The sequence below is a fragment of the Melitaea cinxia genome, chromosome 10 (assembly GCF_905220565.1).
Source record: "Melitaea cinxia chromosome 10, ilMelCinx1.1, whole genome shotgun sequence".
In the NCBI taxonomy this organism is placed as follows: domain Eukaryota; kingdom Metazoa; phylum Arthropoda; class Insecta; order Lepidoptera; family Nymphalidae; genus Melitaea; species Melitaea cinxia.
Window position 1 is genome coordinate 1,596,503 of NC_059403.1, and position 20,137 is coordinate 1,616,639.

The 20,137-nt window shown below is 31.3% G+C and overlaps 1 protein-coding gene across 1 annotated transcript in view; it reads right to left on the minus strand.

Annotated features, from left to right (window-relative positions):
• Positions 1-11: 11 nt before the first annotated feature.
• The window catches only part of LOC123657024 (G protein-activated inward rectifier potassium channel 3-like), a 34,031-nt gene continuing 13,905 nt past the window's right edge, over positions 12-20,137 (minus strand). Inside the window, exons 2-8 of the mRNA XM_045592627.1 lie at positions 14,014-14,455; positions 13,165-13,344; positions 12,048-12,237; positions 10,765-10,889; positions 5,806-5,911; positions 4,951-5,320; positions 12-3,040 (exon numbers count right to left, since the gene is read on the minus strand). Of these exons, the coding sequence (XP_045448583.1) occupies positions 2,962-3,040; positions 4,951-5,320; positions 5,806-5,911; positions 10,765-10,889; positions 12,048-12,237; positions 13,165-13,344; positions 14,014-14,455 (1,492 nt within the window). The 3' untranslated portion in view covers positions 12-2,961. The remainder of the gene's footprint in view (positions 3,041-4,950; positions 5,321-5,805; positions 5,912-10,764; positions 10,890-12,047; positions 12,238-13,164; positions 13,345-14,013; positions 14,456-20,137) is intronic.

Genomic DNA, 20,137 nt, shown 5'->3' on the forward strand with positions numbered 1-20,137 from the left:
AAAGTCTTGTAAAATGTATATGGACCATATTTTATTTTATATCTAATGTACATAATTTATGAGCGAGATAAAAAGCTTTTATACACATATAATGTATACTTGGCGGCGCCAGCGCCGTTTCAGGCCCCTGATTTCTAATAACAGTTTAAAAAAATATTTCTATTACAGCCGTTTTAAATACATCGATTTTTTTTTTATTAAACAGCATCTGATTATGGTATGGTATACAGACAATAAATTTTAAAATAATTCAATTGAGTAAATAGTAATCGTAACACTACAATGTATAATAAAAACTTATCCATTGAAGTTATTAAATTTAGATACACTTCGTCTATAGCATTAGTTAAACTAACACTAGTAAATTAGTTAAGAAAAAATGATAAAAGTATATTGATATATATATAAAAAAATCGCCTAATTATTATTAACTATTCATAAATAAGTGCTTAACATGACTATGATAAAGGAACGCGAATTTTTTTCAATACTTTTATTAAATGGCATTAAAATCAAGCGTAGACTATAAATATATATTTGTACATTCGATTGTTTACATTCAAAATATATCGAATTAAATTAATTTTAAATTGTAGTTATATCAATCAATAGATTAAAAGCCGGTACGACAGAATTATATAATATTTTACATGGTTAATAATGTAACAGGGGCCGCATTTGTACAGGAAATTCGATATATTCACGGTCATTCAATTCGGCCTTAATGCGACTTTGAACTATAAAATGGAAAATTTTCTATCTGTTTGACTGTTGATAGAAAAAAAAATATTAACACAAATTGTTTTTAATCCTTATACACTTAGAGAAAACATGACTGCAGTAATAAGATGATAGGGCTACTGAAGTACATGTTTCCAATTTCACTAATATGATCTAGAAATAGTTTGTCAAGTACAACCCTGTAATTAATAGCTCTGTTGAAGTAGACGAGGCGACGAGAATAATTGTAAGAACTTTACTTTTGCCTTGAGGAGGTTATTTGTAAAAAATCAGAAAATATTCAGAAATAAACTATTAAAATATGTTGTTATTTTCAAAACATTTAATTTGAACATCGCTTATATCATTTCATTATAGCTAATGACATCATAGCTAATCAGGTGACAAGTTAAATGATATAAAAATAATTGTTCTTGAAGCCAATATCAATTCGAATACACTTTATTTTAATTAAATATTATCATCGTAGGTTTAAAAAAAATATATGATAAAGAGCCAAGAGAACAATATTTAAACTCGTTTTTGAAATTTTGAAGTATGAATAATAAGAATTCGCATTCAATATTAAAAGTTTTTTTTATTGTTTATTAAAGATAATTAATTTATATTATATAACCTCGAAACAAGAGGTTAGTTTCAAAAGTCATTTCTATTTATTTTTTAAATAGCTACGAACTTAAAATATATATTTAAGGGTCTATTATATGACTTTCAAAAGGCTAGGTTTGAAAGAAATTTACTTGGTTCCAATATTCAGCAGAAGTAATTTTATTTTATTTTTTTGTGATAATATTTCCTATTTTTTTTTAATACAATAATTTACAAAGAATTCAAGAGACATACAATAAGTTACAAGTTATTCTGTAGGAATATAACTGGACATTATAAACAAAGGACCTGTAAAAATACCTACAAAAAAATTTGCTACGCACAAGGAAGTGACGATGATTCATAGTAAATGAAACTCATAATAGGAATAATTCGCTACTACAAGTTAATGTTTTCTAATTTTTTTTCTCGTTGTATTTTTAATAGCTTTGGCTTACAGCCAGATTAGTAGAAACGCAACTCTTTCCGGAACATGTAACGTTGCCTGTTGTTTTGTATATATAATAATATTCATAAGAAACTATTTGCTTTTATTAATAGTGAAGATGAGTGAAAGCATCGCCTGTAAGTAATTTCTGTATTAGATACTGGCGTTGTTATAAACTATTGCCAAACATCATGCAGCCAAAACGTTGCCAAACTTTCTTAAAATTTGAAGGTAATTTATCTTGATTATAATCTTTGGTCTAATATTGGACGAATTATATAAAGCAAAAAGATGTCTAGGAAATTATTAAAGATTATATATTTATGGTTTAAAAGACGTTTAAAATAAAAAAGAACCATTTTTACATCATTCGATTGTCACTTTAGTTTCTACAGAGTGAGTATTTATATTTGTTTTTTTTTTTTTTTAATTTAGTGGCACCAAGGTTGGTCGGTGTCCGTTAAAAATAAATTTTCTAGCGCTATCATAAATAATTTATAGTATTGATATTAATACTTTCACATATCACAATGTTTCTCTATGTAATAGATGTTGGCACTTAATTTTTCCTACTTTTTTTTTTATTTGTTGCTTAACTCATAGACTCTTGATTCATCTTATTATATAGTAAGTTTTATTTAGTAGCTCATTAAAATCCATATAAACTGGACATTTTTTTTACCTATACAAAAGGTTAAATTATGTTTGTTTCAAAATAGCCTTTATAAATTCAATAACATACAATAAACAATATAAACGCCTAATCTATATTTATTCATCGATATAAAATTAAAATCCAGTTAGATAGAAAAGACCAGTAAACTGCTTTGTCACTATTAAATACGTCTACCATCTCTGCTGGAAGTTCCAAATAAAAAACGATACAATAGTATGGGAACTTACTGTAAACTATCGTTTGTCTGTTTTTATCTGAGTTATCTAGATCCAGATAGATCTATCTGGATTCCAACACACAACAGTTTAAAATAACTTCCTATTTAATCATCGTTTTTCATTTGGAATTTTCAGCGGGGATACAGCAATTATAACATTATGGTTACTGAACAACAAGTGTATAAATATTTCCAGAATTACATTTTTAAGTTTTTTTTTAAGTATACAAATTTTGTTTAATTTTTTATCTGTTACCATAATCGTCTACTTCAACACGCCTCAATTGTCAGTCAAGCTTCTGTGTCCGGTGACGTCACGAGGATAGGGATCACTGGAATCTGGTCTGCTATGTTGTTATCGCTCGGGGATCTGGTGAGTTTATAATAAATAAACAAATTATTATTGTTTTATTTATTTAACATTTTGTTCCACATTTTTTTTATATAACTAGGTCGGCAACCAAACGCGTTGCCGACTCTATTCTCAAATCACCCCAGGAGCTCTAGTCACCTTACTCACCAACAGAAACATAACACTGCTTGAAAACAATATTATTTAGCTGTGTTCGTTTGTAAGGTCGGCTCGTTTGTAAGGTCGAGGTAGATACTACCCCAGTCGAGCTGCTCCATATTTTGAGCAGGAAATTTCCCGTTCTGCCCTACCTCAGCTAATTATACTAAATTTGAAATTACATAAAGAAAATAACAATATTCTAAATTAATTAGATATTTATTTAAATTAATATTGGTTATAATTAAATCATCAGAATTGATTACTAGTAATTTTTATTTAAAATGAACAATATCCACAGGCTCCAAGTAACCCATGCATTTTTCAACCATCATCCATTACTTATTTATTTATTTATTTATTTATTTATTTAATATTCGGAAAACCAACAGCACAAATAACAACACATAGTAAATTGAACTAAACAACATTTGGCTAATGAAAGGTCTTCACGTATAAGAACTAGTACATAAATAAACATATCATGCGGACAGAGTAGTTGCACGTCAAGATATTATTACATAACCTTTTTTAAACATTACATATACATATATCAACTAAACAATGCAAAGAAATTCTGGTTCAATAATCGCCTCGCCACCACCACACCCGAACAGAATACATCAAAATCGCTCTGTCTACACAAATTATTTAAGCCTTTACTCGCGCGCCACAGGAAAGCATTTTGACAGTAATTTGTGGATACCAGAGGTAGTTGAATAGGTGTGTAATGCCGTACTGATTTCAATGGTACAATGAAATTAATTTTAGAAAGTAGTTCCGGAGAGTTAATTTTATTAGTAATAAGTTTTATTAAAAAAATAATGTCAGCAATTTCACGACGTTTGTATAAAGGAAGCAAGTGGAATCGTGCACATTGATTAAGGTAAATAGCTTACGCTTATGACTACAGAACGACAGCCTCGTAAAGTAAGGACGTGGTCCAACGCTCACGACATTTTTCTAATACAATGTTTTAAATTATTTTACCCGTATATTTTTCAGTTTTTTTTTTCCTATTTGCTATATTTGATATTATAATAAATACTCTCTATTGTACAAGAAAGAGACGTAACAAAAATAATATAGGTCGGTTTTATATACATATTTTTTTTTTAGGTTTTTGTACTGGTACTTTTCTGTTAAACAAGCAATGGAAGCGTTTATTGTAATATACGAGTATAAAAAGAATGTCCGCGAACATTTTACTGCTCAAAATACCATTTCAACACAATTAGAATTATATTTAAAACTAACTGTGCCCGCGACTTATCCGCGCGCACAAAAATGTTATCGTTCAGTTCGCAGAGTTATAAAATAAATAAATTTCTAAAATAAAAGTTGCCTTAGTTACTCATTATTACATCAGCTATTTGCCAATGAAAGTTGGCTGTCAAAATCAGTCCAGCGGTTTCAGAGATTAGTCGGAACAAACAGACAGATAAACAGACAGACAAAAATTGTAAAAAATGCTATTTTTGTATATGTACCGTGTATAAATCAATATGCATTTAGTAAAAAGCTGTTCAATATTACAAACAGACACTCCAATTTTATTTATTTATATAGATTAATTTGAATTATGATTCAAAAGTTCAAGTAACATAAAAATAAAATAAGCAGTAATTAATGAATAATATTTTATAACAAAAGATTTATGTTAGTTGAAAGGTTCTTAAAAAGTTCTTAAAGCTATTTGATTATGAATCAGCAAATTATCGCTAAAATAAAAATAGAAAACTCAACAATCAAAAATTAGGGAAACTTACTTTTTGATTTTATTAAGTTCAATTTTATGATCGTGGCCATTGATGTGGTTGATACCGTTTGGAGTCAAACCGTGGACCCTCTTCATGTTGGCATGACTGTGGCTTCTATGCATGTGGTGTTCCTTGACATCTATAGTGTTGTGTTTGCCGAGACCATCGAGTCCGTTCTCTACGGCCAGGTGCGTGTGACTGCAGCGCGTTTTCTCGTTGACGTGCTGCACGAAGTTGTTCTGAGCCATCAGCCTGTTCTCTCTAACCCTGGCCTCCGGTATCTTGATCTCGATGTGTTCGTCCAGCGACATCGAGTCCACTGAGCTCATGTCCAGCGTGTCGTTTGAGAAGGTCTTCGGTATCGTGCCTAGCATTCGATCTGGAAATGTGAAATTATTTTATTAATATAACTATTTATTTACTATACTTTTTAATAATAATAATAATAACAATAATAACGACTTCTATAATTATTTAATTTATAAGAGATTTTAGAGTTTATTTTTATTTACTTTATTTTAGATGGTTATTTGAATTTTTTTTTATTTTTAATTTGATATTGATTGTAAGACAACTAAGATTCTAACAATATAAAGGTTAAATTTTAATTTATCTACTCGACATTTCAAATTTGTTTTGTTATTTGTTATTAATAGTTTAAAAACTTAAGTATTAAATTTTTGTGAATAAAATAAAAAACACATTTTAAGAATAATAAAATTATTATATAACGCGATCTTTCCTTTATTACAAACCAATATTATGACAGAAAATCTGTATAAAACAGGTTTAAAGTATGCTCAGAACAATATCGAGCGACATTCTCGATATATTATCAAGTTGTCAAGGAAATTTCGGACGCACCTAACTTCTGCGAAGTAGAGACCGTGGCTCGGAGCTCGTCAAGTTGCTTTGCCGAACACAATGGTGTGTCTACTTCGTATGTATTGTTGAACCTCGTGTAATCGACCTGAAACGAATATATAAAAGGATAAGAGAAATAGTTTATATACACAAGGTTTGTTTGGACTTTGTCGGATAATACAGACAAAGACGATTTATAAAGAACAAGGTTTTTTAACACGTTTAACGTTGGCTTGGTTTTTTAGTTTTTCTGTATGGGCCATGGGGTGCACCATGTAATCGACACACAATTGTGGCATTTGTTTCCACATGAAACACTTTGAAAAATATGTCATAGAGTGTAAGGAAAAATAAGTAAGATCCTTAGGAATACAGGTAGTGCAATAGAAACTTATCATAATTGTTTTGTAAATAATGACTTTTATAGTGGCCCCATGGACTAAATAAGTGAGGCCCAACTGGTGTCCCCCATGGCGATCCACGTGTTAAATACGATTATATCAAATATGTTTAACACGGTCGTATAGGCAACACAATTCCTGTATTATAGATAACAGTCAATTAATGTAGCGATTTATTATTTTGTAATGATAAATTCACCTATAAATAATACATATGTAAGTAATAAATATTACTCTATGTTTAATAAGTTCATTAACGTGTCAATTAAAGTTTATTTAAGACGTTCTTTGTGGTAAAATTTAATATAATTACACATTTTTAATGCTAATTTAATTTATAAAAAAATGTCAGTAATAAACTTAAGCAAAATTACTTGTTTCGTCTGTATATCCTTGAATCGTATTCACAAATATTTCAACAGACATTAGAATTGTCAAGTTAATTATGTGATCAATGAACTCAAATTATGATTTAGAAGTTTAGGTAATTCCGTTATTTATTTAGTTAACACCGCTTTCTCAAATAATACTCCAAAACTTGATTGTCTTTTGGATTTCTCATAACGGTAGGTAGATAATAAAGGCAAGGCAAAAGCAAACTGTTATGTGTCATTAAAATAAATTACGATGCAGGAGGCGTAACGCTTTTACTCAATATAACGTAAAACCAGCTACTTTTTTAAAGCTTGCAACAGGTGACATCACTGATTCACTAGTGATGTCATTTTCAAGGCACACTTATTTACATTTAAGAATGTATTTATGCACAAAAACTACATTTCTTTTTTTAAAGAACACCTGCGGAGTCTCTCCGATTCTTCTCGCTGCAGAACCTATGTTCCAAATCAATGATGCATTTTTAACTATAAGTTAAGTAATAAGTTTTTTCGAAGCCAATTTCAATAAAGTAGGATATATAAGGTTTTGATTTACATATAAACACTATACATTACATTTATAAAAACACTAGCTGACCCGGCGAACTTCGTATCGCCTAACACAAACTTTATCGTATGGTATTAAAGTTCAAATTGACTTTTAAGTATTATCACAAATCTTTTGTATGGGAGTATAGAAAAGTGTTGTTTTTAGTTTTTCAGGAAATTTAAATTTTTTTTTTTAAATTTTTCTCGCCGTAAGAACCATCCTCGTACTTCAAGGAATATTTAAAAAAAAGAATTAGCGAAATCGGTCCAACCGTTCTCGAGTTTTGCGCTTAGCAACACATTCAGCGACTCATTTTTATATTATAGATTTGTATCGCCATAAGGCGAATCATACACACTTAGCGACAGTCGAGAAAAAAGTGTCATGCTAGCAGAATCAACTAACAAGTGCAAAATTGCTGCATTTTAAAATAAGGTACATTACATACTTAGGTAATATGGATATATTAAGTAATATTCTTAACTACAATATTTATTATTTTGCTTTAATCAATCTCGTCATAATATCAAACATAATTTTCAGCTACTAATCGTATTATTAAAACTGATAATATTATATTTAAGCTTTACAAATAGTTAATAAAATTCTGTAAAATCCATGACGAACAGGAAGGAAAATGAGATATTGAGCTAATGATAAACTTGTACGTGTGTTTTTACTAGAAATATAAATAATATTATATACGTTGACAACGGAGTTAACTAAATCGTTTATTTAATATTCTAAGAAGAAATAAAAATTTTATCTTTAGGAAAACATAAGGCAAGTGATTTCACTCAACATTAGCAGGTATAGTACCTACCTATAATTTAAATCGAATACGATTGTTATGTAATTTGTACATTAACTGAATTTGATATGACAGTTTCTAAATTTCTTTTTGCATTTATATACCTGTGTTTTTTCGCAAAAGAAAATAAAAGACTTTAATTATATCGACAAATAATACAACGTAAGTAGACAAAAAAAATTGTCAAGGAAATACACGTCAATACAGCTATCGATTACAAAAAAAAAAAAAACATCAAAATCGGTACACCTAGCAACAACTTATTCGAAAACTCCATCATTTTGGTATTTTAATCTTAAAAACGGTCACCAACCCGCCTGCCCTTGAGGAGGCCTATCTCCAGCAGGCGGCTGCAATAGGCTGTAGTGAATCTTAAAAACCGCGTGCACTATTCGTATTAAATTAAATGTGTTACGGAACAATTTTTACGATAATACGACTCTTACTTAGCCAACTTTTTTATCTAAGTTTAACTCTTTGTTTTTTTTTTATGTTGTTTTTTCTACACAGGTATCAATGACTCTTCCGCCACTTATTTAAATATTTTTAATACGAACTGACATCATCTATAAATATATATTATTACGTGAAGCAAAAACTTTGCCCTTTTTGCGAAAATTGCGCTGACAGAGGAGTATGAAAATTCGTACACTTATAAGTTATTTAGCGAAGGAGTGCAGAATACTAATATTTTATTTAAAATATAAATAAAAAAAACATGAAAATCAATAAAAAAAAAAAAACATTACACACTAACATGTACTCGACACACACACGCATATTCACTCTTTTGTTTATTATTATAGAAGCTATAGTCTTTGAAAAAAGAACGTTAATAATGTTCAAACTTATAATTTAAATTAATTTGGTCGAATTACGACCACTGGGCAACCACTAGTATTTTTAGTAATGAATATAGAATTAAATAGACAGCGTGAAGATACCTTGATATAGTAAAGGCCGTGTCATTAAATCAAATTCATGAATATTGTGAACTAAGCGAACTTCGGACTTTTATCGCCATATTTTTTCCGCAATAATATATTTTTTATAAAATTTATTTTGGAAATAACGAAACCAAAAAATGATTTTCTATTTGGTAAAGTCGAACACGTGTACATTTCAGTGATTCATTTATATTTATATAAGATATACAAATACTACACACTTAAGCATGAATAAAAAATATATTCCATATTTTTTATAGATAAGACTAATATGTCGAGTTAAGTAGAAGATTGGAAAAATACTTCAATTTACCATTTATATTTGCTCATTACAGGATGACATTTACTCACTTTTTTAACTATCTATTTTTTTTGTCTTACTCTCTTTATTGTTTATTTTTTTTTTAATTATAAATAGTTTATTAAACATTATACATATTTACAATTCACAACTTAAGAACTAAATACTTACATATAGTTATGGTACAAATCATGTCCGCGTGGAATTGTGCCAAGAATGCTGGCAGCATTTCTTATTTATTTATTCATTATTTATTTTCTTTCTTTATTAAAGAGTAGCTTTCCACCGCGATTTTGCCCGCGTATATTACAAGATCTTGAATGCTACGTTTTCTTACGTTAAAATGCAGGCTATTTCACTTAATTGTCACTTAGCATTTTACTGGTAAAAAAAGTTTAAAACTGGTACAAAAGATTTTAGTGTATCTATTACACACAAACAAAAAATACAAATATATCCATTTTGTTATATTAGTATAGATACTCTAGCCATCAAATACATCTAATATATAAAATTCTCGTGTCGCGGTGTTGGTAGTTAAACTGCTCCGAAACGGCTTTATAGATTCTTATGAAATTTTGTGTGCATATCCGGTAGGTCTGAGAATCGAACAACATCTATTTTTCATACCCCTAAGTTGTAGGGGGGAGGGATTAAGGGGTTTAATAAGATATATGGCAAAACAACGTTTGCGGGGTCAGCTAGTTATGTGTAGGTATATATTTTTAGTGAAAAGTGTCTTCAGTTAGTAAGTATTGATTGATCACTCAGTATATTATATAAAGGAGTTACATAAAAAAGTTACACAATGGAAAAATATTTAACTGAATATTTATATGCATTAATATATTTTATTTGTAATCAAACCGGTTAAAGATAAGTTTTTATGTCATCGTTTTGTAATTGTTAAACTATGGAAAATAAACTAACTTCAATACAAACAAAAAAAATAATAACAATACTATATTATTTATCTATAGTATTTCCGATCTAAGATGTACCAATTTTATGTTTTTCTAGATATAAATATGGATTCTATGGTAAAACCCATCCATCTGATTATTCTATCACTAATGAAAAACTCGACTGTAAGAGAAAAAAAAAGTTAATTTAATGTTGTACACTCGATGTATGTGTCCTTCATCTTGTTTGTATGTGTCTGTGTTATGTGTTTCTTGTATGTATATTAATTAACAATACTCTCAAAACAATAAAAGTTACATTTAACTGTTCAATTTTCTGTTTGTTTTGAAAATAGTAAATATAAAAAATGAAAATGTGCGCCTACAAATTCCCTATTGTTGTCAAAATTACAAATAGAAAAATAAATAAATGTATTTTATGTTGTATATCCAGTTTATATTTTGGATTAAGCTCCGATCCCTCTCTTGCTCAGAAAAAGAGCCCTTTTGGCTAACAAGAAATAAAAATTCAAATATAAACTTTTTTTTTTTAAGACAGTAATAATTTAATGAAACCCACAAAACTGAAGCAAAACTCGTCACTGTGCCAGACCGTCTTAAAATAGATACGGTATACGTAAATCTTAAAATACTTGACTTTTTATCTCACCTCATACTCTCCCGTGTCTTTTCGGAATGATACCATAGTTTCAAATCGATGTCCCCACTGAATCTCCGATGGTAAGTAGCTGCTTCTGGCCTGCGTCGTCATACCCGTGGACTCTATGACTCCCTCTGAAATATTATTATTAAATTTATATATATATATATATATATATATATATATACATCCGCCAGCTCGAAGTGGAGCAGCGTGGTGGATTAAGCTCCGATCCTTCTCCTACATGGAGAAAGAAGCCTATGCCCAGCAGTGGGATGTTACAGGCGAATCGAGATACATATGTATATAAAGTATACTTAATAATTAAACTTGATGGTACTATTATTTATATTGTACAGCAACTGAATATATTAAATCCTTGCTTTATTAATCTATGCAGATAAGAAAACAACATCCTGCTTCGTGTTTTAAACGATAATTGTTACCACATAGTGTTTAACGTTATAACATTTTATATATAAAATTACTATTATATGCATAATATTTCAAGTTTTATAAATTTAATATGTACGATTTTATTTTTGTGTACCCACACATTAGGAATTCTAAACATTTTTGAATATCATATCAAAAATTGACCGCTCCAGCGGGATTCGAACCCGCGTCTCCGACTGACCGTGTTGGCGCTCTAGCCAATTAAGCTATGGAACGATGTACCCGCTAGAGCGAAATTTTTTGATATGATGATTTTTTTATAAATTTTATTAATTCATAGTTATTCATAAAATAATATAACTGTAAAGAAATTTAGAGTAAAGAATTGTAAAGACAATTTATTAAACGTAAGGTCGAGTGTACCCGAAATATATAAAACGATATATTTCAGAATAGACAGCGCATGTCGTACGATGTATAAAATAAATTACAAGCATAATTGCGTTGCACGTGTCTGCGTCGCAGAGAACGCAGCTTAAAACTATTTCATAGTTTATTAAATTTGCTTTTCATTGCTGTGTGGTGTGTCGCCTACTCCTTTGTATGCGACAGTTTTTAATTACACTATTATAATACGATTACGATGCACGAAATTTGGTTGTATCGTTATAATTTAGATTTGATAATAAAAAATATTTTTAAAAAAGGAATACAAGAATTACTTGACAAAATCGAGAATTCGACTTCTGCCCATGTCCCACTCTATGTACTTATGTATTATGGATGTTCCAACTGCTCTGAAAATTTGTGCTAAATATTTTGTTCTCTACCTTATCTCAATTACTAATTTGTTATAATATTTACTACTTACTAAAAATGCTAATTTAGTTACTCACCTAACATGACTACAATTTCGAATCGCTCCCTCAACATATCCGAAGCGGAAAGGTTATACAGAGGCGACTTCTCATTGATCTTGTGCACTATGGTCATAGGCCAGATGAACATTAGCCTATCTTCCTCCCCGTCAGCCCCAACCTTTAACTCCTGTTGGTAGAATGGCAGCGTCTCCCCCTCCCTTGTGACCTGCTGGGCGTTACGAATGAACATTATAAAAATTATCGAAAGAAAACAATTTACCTCCACCAATGTGTTTTTAAAAATAAGAAGTATTGGTTCATGCGATATGAATTGCAATTAGGAGATGGTTAAGGGTTATCGTTAAGAGTAAAGAAAAAATCAAACAACGTTACAATACAAATACACAAGTAACTGTTAAAACATTCACTTCTACAGGCGGTTCAAAATTACAGTGACAAGCAAATGAAACTACGTGGGATTTCGGATCAAAGGAATATGATTATGACTAAATATATACAATACATACCTTAGTTTTAGTTAACTATTAAATTAGTTGCAGACACAAATGAAGCAAAATAATATTAAAGCACTGTGTTCACACAGTGATTGTATCGAAAATGAGTGATGTTAGGCAATCCATAGATGGGTCTAATAAAATAAACGTAAATAAATAATTGTATTCGAAGAAAAAAAAAAACACCAAAATATGTACAAAAAATATAAAAACAGCCGCATAAAACGTGCTTAAGGCAGGGTAGGTAATATAGGTACGCCACCTTTCTCCGAATTATCTGGGCACGAACATGCGCTTCCAAGATATGTGACTTGCGAATATCCCCGACTCTAAATAGAAGGCAATATTCCCCATCTCTTAGACATATTACGGCATTCCTCGAAAACAGAAGTGTCGTATTTCTCTTTTTAGCCCGCGCCAGCTTTGCGAATATTAGACCCACCTACGGACAACATAAGGAATTTGGTAGGTTAAAATCAAATTGATGGGAATTAAAATCTGTACAGCTGGTGATTTTATGTTCAAGAACAGATTTCAATCCCTTTCGGTTAGGTGGTGAGAACGAGTCGGAAGGCTCGAAGCGTGCTGACTGAATTCCCCAATCACTAACCAGTCTCCGCTTTGTCGTAATAATATACCTTGCGGCGGATTATTTGTGCTCTTATATGCGCTTCGACAATGTGAGATTTTCTCATATCACCGACTCGAAACATGAGACACAGTTGACCGTCTCGTAGGCAAATTACGGCGTTCCGGGAGTAAAGCAGGGTCTGGGCTCGCTTTTTTGGTCTAGACAGTTTAGCGAACACAATTCCCACCTAAAATTGGAACAATTTTTACATCTACCACCTCTTGGTGCGTTCGTCGACATTTTTATATTGAAAACATTATTACAAAGTTTGTAATTAAAATGTCATAATCCGAAAGTACAATTTTTATTTGAAAAAACCAACCTACACAATCTAGTAAAACGTAAAATCTTAAGTGGGTATATTTAATTTCGTAATTATTTTTAAGAGAGCATCTGGATCACAGATTGGTTCGTATACATTTGGCTTAGTTCCAAGCTTATTTTAATATCATATTATCATATTGGCTACGAAGCAGGAAGATTTCTTAATAAAAATATATATTTTGATAGCCCTTTTAATGGTTAAAATTTTGGTTCAAATTATAAGAGTATTATCTTTAGTTTTTGTTACTACACCACTTTGGTTGTTAAATATTTCTAATGTGTTTTTAACTAAAATATGGGGGTTTAATAATTATTTTAGAACGTGATTGTTGTTTTGTAAATTTAACATTTTCGTCTCTGGTTTGACGAACAAAAGCCAACATTACATTATTTGTAAAAATAAAAAGTAATTATTGTATTTGGCTTTTAGAGTAAAACGATCATTATGTAAATTACTATTCAAATTTACTATTACTTAATTCCCAATGTCACACAAAAAAAAACAGAAATCAAAAGTAGTTTGAAAACTTACCATGAAAGCCTGAATGAATACACCGACAATACTCTGTAAGCACATGACAAAAATTGCTTCTGGGCATTCCTCATTCGTCGTTCGTGAACCGTATCCAATAGTATGTTGTGTTTCTACTGAGAAGAGGAAGCAGCCAGTGAAAGAATTGACATTATTTAGGCAAGGAACGAATACTTCGGAGCTATTGGTGGGCGGGGTAAGGTCGCCGTGGGTGAAAATGATTAGCCACCAAATAAGGGCAAAGAGGAGCCACGAGAGAATGAAAGAGAGAGCGAATACGAGTAGCGTCCAACGCCACTGCGCGTCCACGAGGGTCGTGAAGATGTCCTGGAGGTATCGGCGCCTGCGCTTCGCCACGTTCCATTGAACGACGTTACAATCCCCGTGTTTGAAGATGACGCGCTTGCGAACACGTCTCGCTGCATAACGGGCGTTGCGGTATCTGCAAAAGAAACGTTATATGAACAATTTGTACGAAATAATTGTTTGAATTCAAATAAAATAAAAAACCGAAATGAATTTATTATTATTATTATTATTAATAATTTACATCAATTAATAGTGCAATATACATTATTAATAAAATTACTCAAAACTACTCGTCAGATCTCTCTTAAATTTAAATGCGACGGACATACACGATATGCACCAGGTTTCAAATTAAGAATCATCAAAATCAGTAAACCTATAATAAGAAGTTATGTGTTACCTACACAAGTACACACATAAACTATACGGTCGAATTAAGAACATACGCTTTCTTTTGATACCGGTTCAAAACAACAACATTTTTGCTTTGTTTTTTTGCGTGAAAAATATTGTAATTTGCTAAATTTAATACTGATACTTTGCGTAAGTTGTTGTTAAGGCTTAAAAAAAGCTTTGAACAAACAAAAGCGTTTAAGTAAATCAGTCTTTTGAAAACTGAATATATAATTTAATTAAACGATATTTAATTTAAACAATCAATACATGCATTATAAACAAAAATATCTGTAAGTAGAGGAGGATCAAAAATCAAATTTCGTGGATAAGCATTTGATACGTTATTTCCAATCGACTTATTATATTTTGGTTTTAAAAATAACACAAAAATGTTAGGAAAGCGCACTATTTGGTAAGAAAGTGGCTTACTATCGAATCCACAAAAATAACTAAATATAATCTCACTTTTCAGTTTCCTATATTTTGTTTAAAATAACAAAATATTTTCTGCTTTTTCTGCCCTATAGAACTAGATTTTAGAATAAATGCTGCACTTGTTACTCAATTGTAATTTTATATAAAAATTATTTAAATTCAAAATTTTCTATTTTTAATTTTATTTAGAATAAATTAAATATTATATATATTTTTTTACGTTTTTATTTATTTAACTGAAAAACTTATATTCTGTACAGTTCTTCTCGTTAAATATATTTTATTTTTTATAGCTATCGCAATTTTATTTTTTAATTATTTTTTTAGCGTACAGTTCCGCCTGAGGTTAAGCGAATATAGCTTGTGGACGCTTGCAACACCAGGAGCACTGCAAGCGCGTGGCCGATCCTATGTATACCCCGACTTTCTTCAAGAACTCTGGCAACCTAACTCACCATAGAATCAACACTACTTATGAGTTGTATTATTTCTATATATTTCTCTTATATCTTGAGTTACTGCCCTAGATGGGCTGCTGCCTGCTATTTGTCCAACCTCAAAAGTATATGCTACAGATTAATATACTTGTAACTTATCATTTTAAACATTCCTTAAGTTAACCTAGAATATGTCTAAAGGCAAATTGTTCATTATTTTTCTATTGAGGGTACTCCTCTTAGTCAGGCTGCTCCAATTTTTAGGCGAGATGTTTCCTGCTGTACTACCTCAATAAAACCAACTACTATTATAAATGCGATAGTGATTATCTCACACAATATCTACTGAACTGATTATAATAAAATTTGTTTATTATAATTCGAGATCATAGGGTAATTTTTAAGTAAAATATAAATTATAAATTAGACTGAAATACAAACCTTAAGGTAAAAATTATACACTGAACGAAATTTTTAAAAAACAAACAACACAAGTATATTGTGTATAATATCCGGATACAAAAAGGACTTTTTGACTTGTTGCGAGACCAGATTTTCATCGCGTGTAATCCTTTACTACCTACATCCTCTGAACAACTATTCACTTACACATATCTAATCTTAGTTTATCATCAAATAAAATTGTATGTATAACATTTATTTCATTAACTAAAGTGGAATATTGTATATGTATATCAGATCATGATAAATGTAAAACTTAATAAAGTAAATGAAAGCACTATAGCATTATCTCAAACGCTGTACGTTATGTCGGATTATCTTATCCATAGCCGTTTCATATGGTGGAGTGTTAAATTAAAAGATATAAAAGGTTCCATATAATAAGGTTATACTAATGAAAGTTATTGATACTACTGACGCTAGTTATTCAATAGTAGTAGTAGTATTATTATATGGTACATATATATAATGTATGTATTACTACTATCACATAATCATCATTACAGCAGCCTTTCGCAGTCCACTACTGGACATAGGCCTCCACAAGTTCACGCCAAAAAGGGCGTGAACTCATGTGTTTTGCCCATAGTCATCACGCTGGGCAGGCGCTAGCAGGCGTGGATAACGCTATTTGACGGATGACGATACAGACTTTGACAGCGGGAGGTAGAATGGGCCATAGGACCTGTTTCTCTTGAATTAATAAACTACAAGTTTAAGATTAATATATGTGAATAGAAATATTTCATAAATATAGTAAGAATTCGATGGTAAAAAGAATAATGAATCAAAAACTTTTTACTGTCGGGTACTGTCATCGGTAAAATAGCGTTATCCAAAACTTGTGAAACAGGCCCTAACTATTTTATCTTATTGAGTACATATGGATATAATTATTCTCAATTTATGGAAATTTATATTTAGACATTTTAGTGTATTAAATTCCTAGTGACGACGCGTTGGCGCAACAGTCACAGCACTGGGTTGTGGCTGTTGCGCTGGCGGTTGCGGGTTCGATCTCCGCACAAAAAACAAAGCGAAATTCCTAGTATGACAAGAAATACAACAAATGTATTAAGAACAAAAATATATAAAAATTAATAATATATATTTATCACTTGTTTTTGATTTGACTTGTATTTTGTATAGCTCTGTAGTATAAAGTATGAGTGTGTTGAAGGAAGAACGACGTGAGATTAAGATTTAGGATTGTTATTATAAGGGTGGAACATTGAAAGGATTGTACGTCGTGGGATTGGGTATTGTTACAGTAACAAATTATGGTTTAGTCATTGTATTAAGAAGATAATGATAAACACCGTAACGTCATTTGTTATTGCAATGGCAGCACGTGGACAGAGTTGCTTTGGGGAGTGACGATAGTGCAGGACTAGAGTCGATTCGTCTAGGGTGAAATTACGGGTTTACTGTTACATTCGTGAACGTCGCGTTTCCTGTTAATTTATTACGTGTATTCTCGATCGTATAATGAATATGGAGATGGTTCTAGCGCTCTGTCATCGCTGACCCCGTAATATATTAGTTTTTATATTATTTTTTTGTGATCCTTATAAGTATAAATGAATAAAGAAATATACAAACAAAATTTTACTATTTTTTATAAAATATGCAAATAAAAAAAATGGAGTGTCTGTTTGTAATGTTAAAATAACCGCTTTTTACTAAATTTATATATATGTATACACGGTACATACACCAAAATAACATTTTTTTACAATTTTAGTCTCTCTGTCTGTTTTTTGATCCGGCTAATCTTTTACAAATTTCTAGTGATCGCGACAGCGTTTGCGCTGAGTTTTTCTTTTCTCTATGAAAAATACGTCCGTACCATATTGCTTACTACTTCTATACTTATTAGGTCTGCCCCCAAACATTTTCGATTTTTACAAAAATAATCTAGTGGCCTTGCCGTGGAAGCGTAACATATAAACAGTTAAAATTACAATCGCATTTTGATTACTTTTGTATTTTGACCACGATTTCCGTTCAACGAACTTCGAACATATATCTATAACTGCGAACATACATATTATTTACGAGTACACAGTTTAGTACTATGATTTAAGCAACGCTCACCTTCGTAATATGACAATAATTTGTATTTAATACTAGCTGACCCGGCGAACTTCGTATCGCCTAACAGTCGATTCTTTAATTTTATTATTATTTTTTTTTTTTAGAATTTTTCTCTCCGTTAGAACCATCCTCGTACTTCAAGGAATATTTTAAAAAAAGAATTAGCGAAATCGGTCCAACCGTTCTCGAGTTTTGCGCTTAGCAACACATTCAGCGACTCATTTTTATATTATAGAATTACGTAAATACAATACTTATATGATATTGTCCAGTATTGGTTCTATTGACATAGCCGGAGCGGTGACGTCAATACGGGTGACGTGGGTTTTAATAAATATAACAAGGAGTTGGTGAGACATCTATCAATGTCTTAACCTAGTCTTAATGTCACGTGATTTTTCGTTTGCTGAAGTCAAAGTACCAAAGCAAAGTTGCCGGTATAAAGGATTCACTATTTTTGATTTACAGAAGTAAAATTATAATGTTCGTATCAGTCGGCTTTGAATTTGCGTTATCAATTTCATTCTTTCAGAGGGAATGTTGTAAATTAAATTTTGTATTCTCTATTAAAGCATAATTATCAAAGATAGATTTAACGGAATTGTGTTAACAAACAAGGTATATCATACTTTTATAAAATCAATTTTAAGTATTATCTCATTTATCCCGATTCTTCTCTGCAGAATCTACATTCCGAATCGGCGGTAGCTTCACTTTTAAAAATAATCATCATCATCATTTCAGCCTATTGCAGTCCACTGCTGGACATTGGCCTCCACAAGTTCGCGCAAAATTCGTGAACTCATGTATGTTGCCCATAGTCACCACGCTGGGCAGGCGGGTTGGCGACCGCAGGGCTGGCTTTGTCGCACCTAAGACGCTGCTGCCCGTCTTCAGCCTGTGTCTTTCAAAGCCAGCGGTTAGATGTTTATCCCGCCATCGGTTGGCTTCTTAAGTTCCAAGGTGATAGTGGAACCTTGTTATCCCTTAGTCGCCTCTTACGACACCCACGGGAAGAGAGGGGGTTAAATTTAAAAATAATAATCACATTAAAAATTTTCACTTATAAAATGACAATTCGAAAGTGCTTTTGAAGCCTATTCGAGCTATTTCAACTGGATCTTTTTAAACAAGAGAGCCAATTTTTTTTCTCCTGCTGTATCTGAACAAAATTTCTTTTCACACCTCTTCAATAGTTTATTGTTACTTATAACCCAACAGTGCACTGTCATCTCCTTTAGCCATATGTCAATAGTAAACACTTGACAATCGCCAATACGCCTAAAGATCATGTTATAAAAAGACAGACGCAGAATTATTTCCTTGATTAATTAGTAGTGTTTGCGTGAAAACGAAAAAAAGAACTACATCGATTGACATCATCAAATAATACAACGAAAGTAGTCTAACAGTCAGTTAAAAACGCGTTATAAGTCAAAAAGTGACTCGATCGAGAGGCTCTAGCTTTCTAAAAAAATTAATGATCTAAAACGGTAACTGATCAATTAAACCTGCTGCGTGGCTACGGCAGTAAAGAATATAGCCACCCCTTCTCTTCCCGTGGGTGTCGGAAGAGGCGACTAAGGGATAACACATTTCCGCTACCACCTTGGAACTTAAAAAGCCGACCGATGGCGGTATAACCATCTAACTGCTGGCTTTGAAATACACAGTCCGAAGACGCTGCTGCCCGTCTTCTCTGTATGGGTAAAACACACGAGTTCACGCCATTTTCAGGGCAAACTTGGGGAGGCCTATGTCCAGCAGTGGACTACGATAGGCTGAAGTGAGATCAATTAAAAGTTAGAATGTAGTTATGATGTACACATAAAAAATACAGTCGAATTGACGACTTCCTCCTTTTTTAAAGTCGGCTGATAAAATTGTTTTGGGTCTACTTAGTAATAAGCTTCTTTTACAAATATTTATACGGTACATTAAGTGTCGTATTACTTACTGTGGGCGCTTAATTGATTTATTTGTTGTTG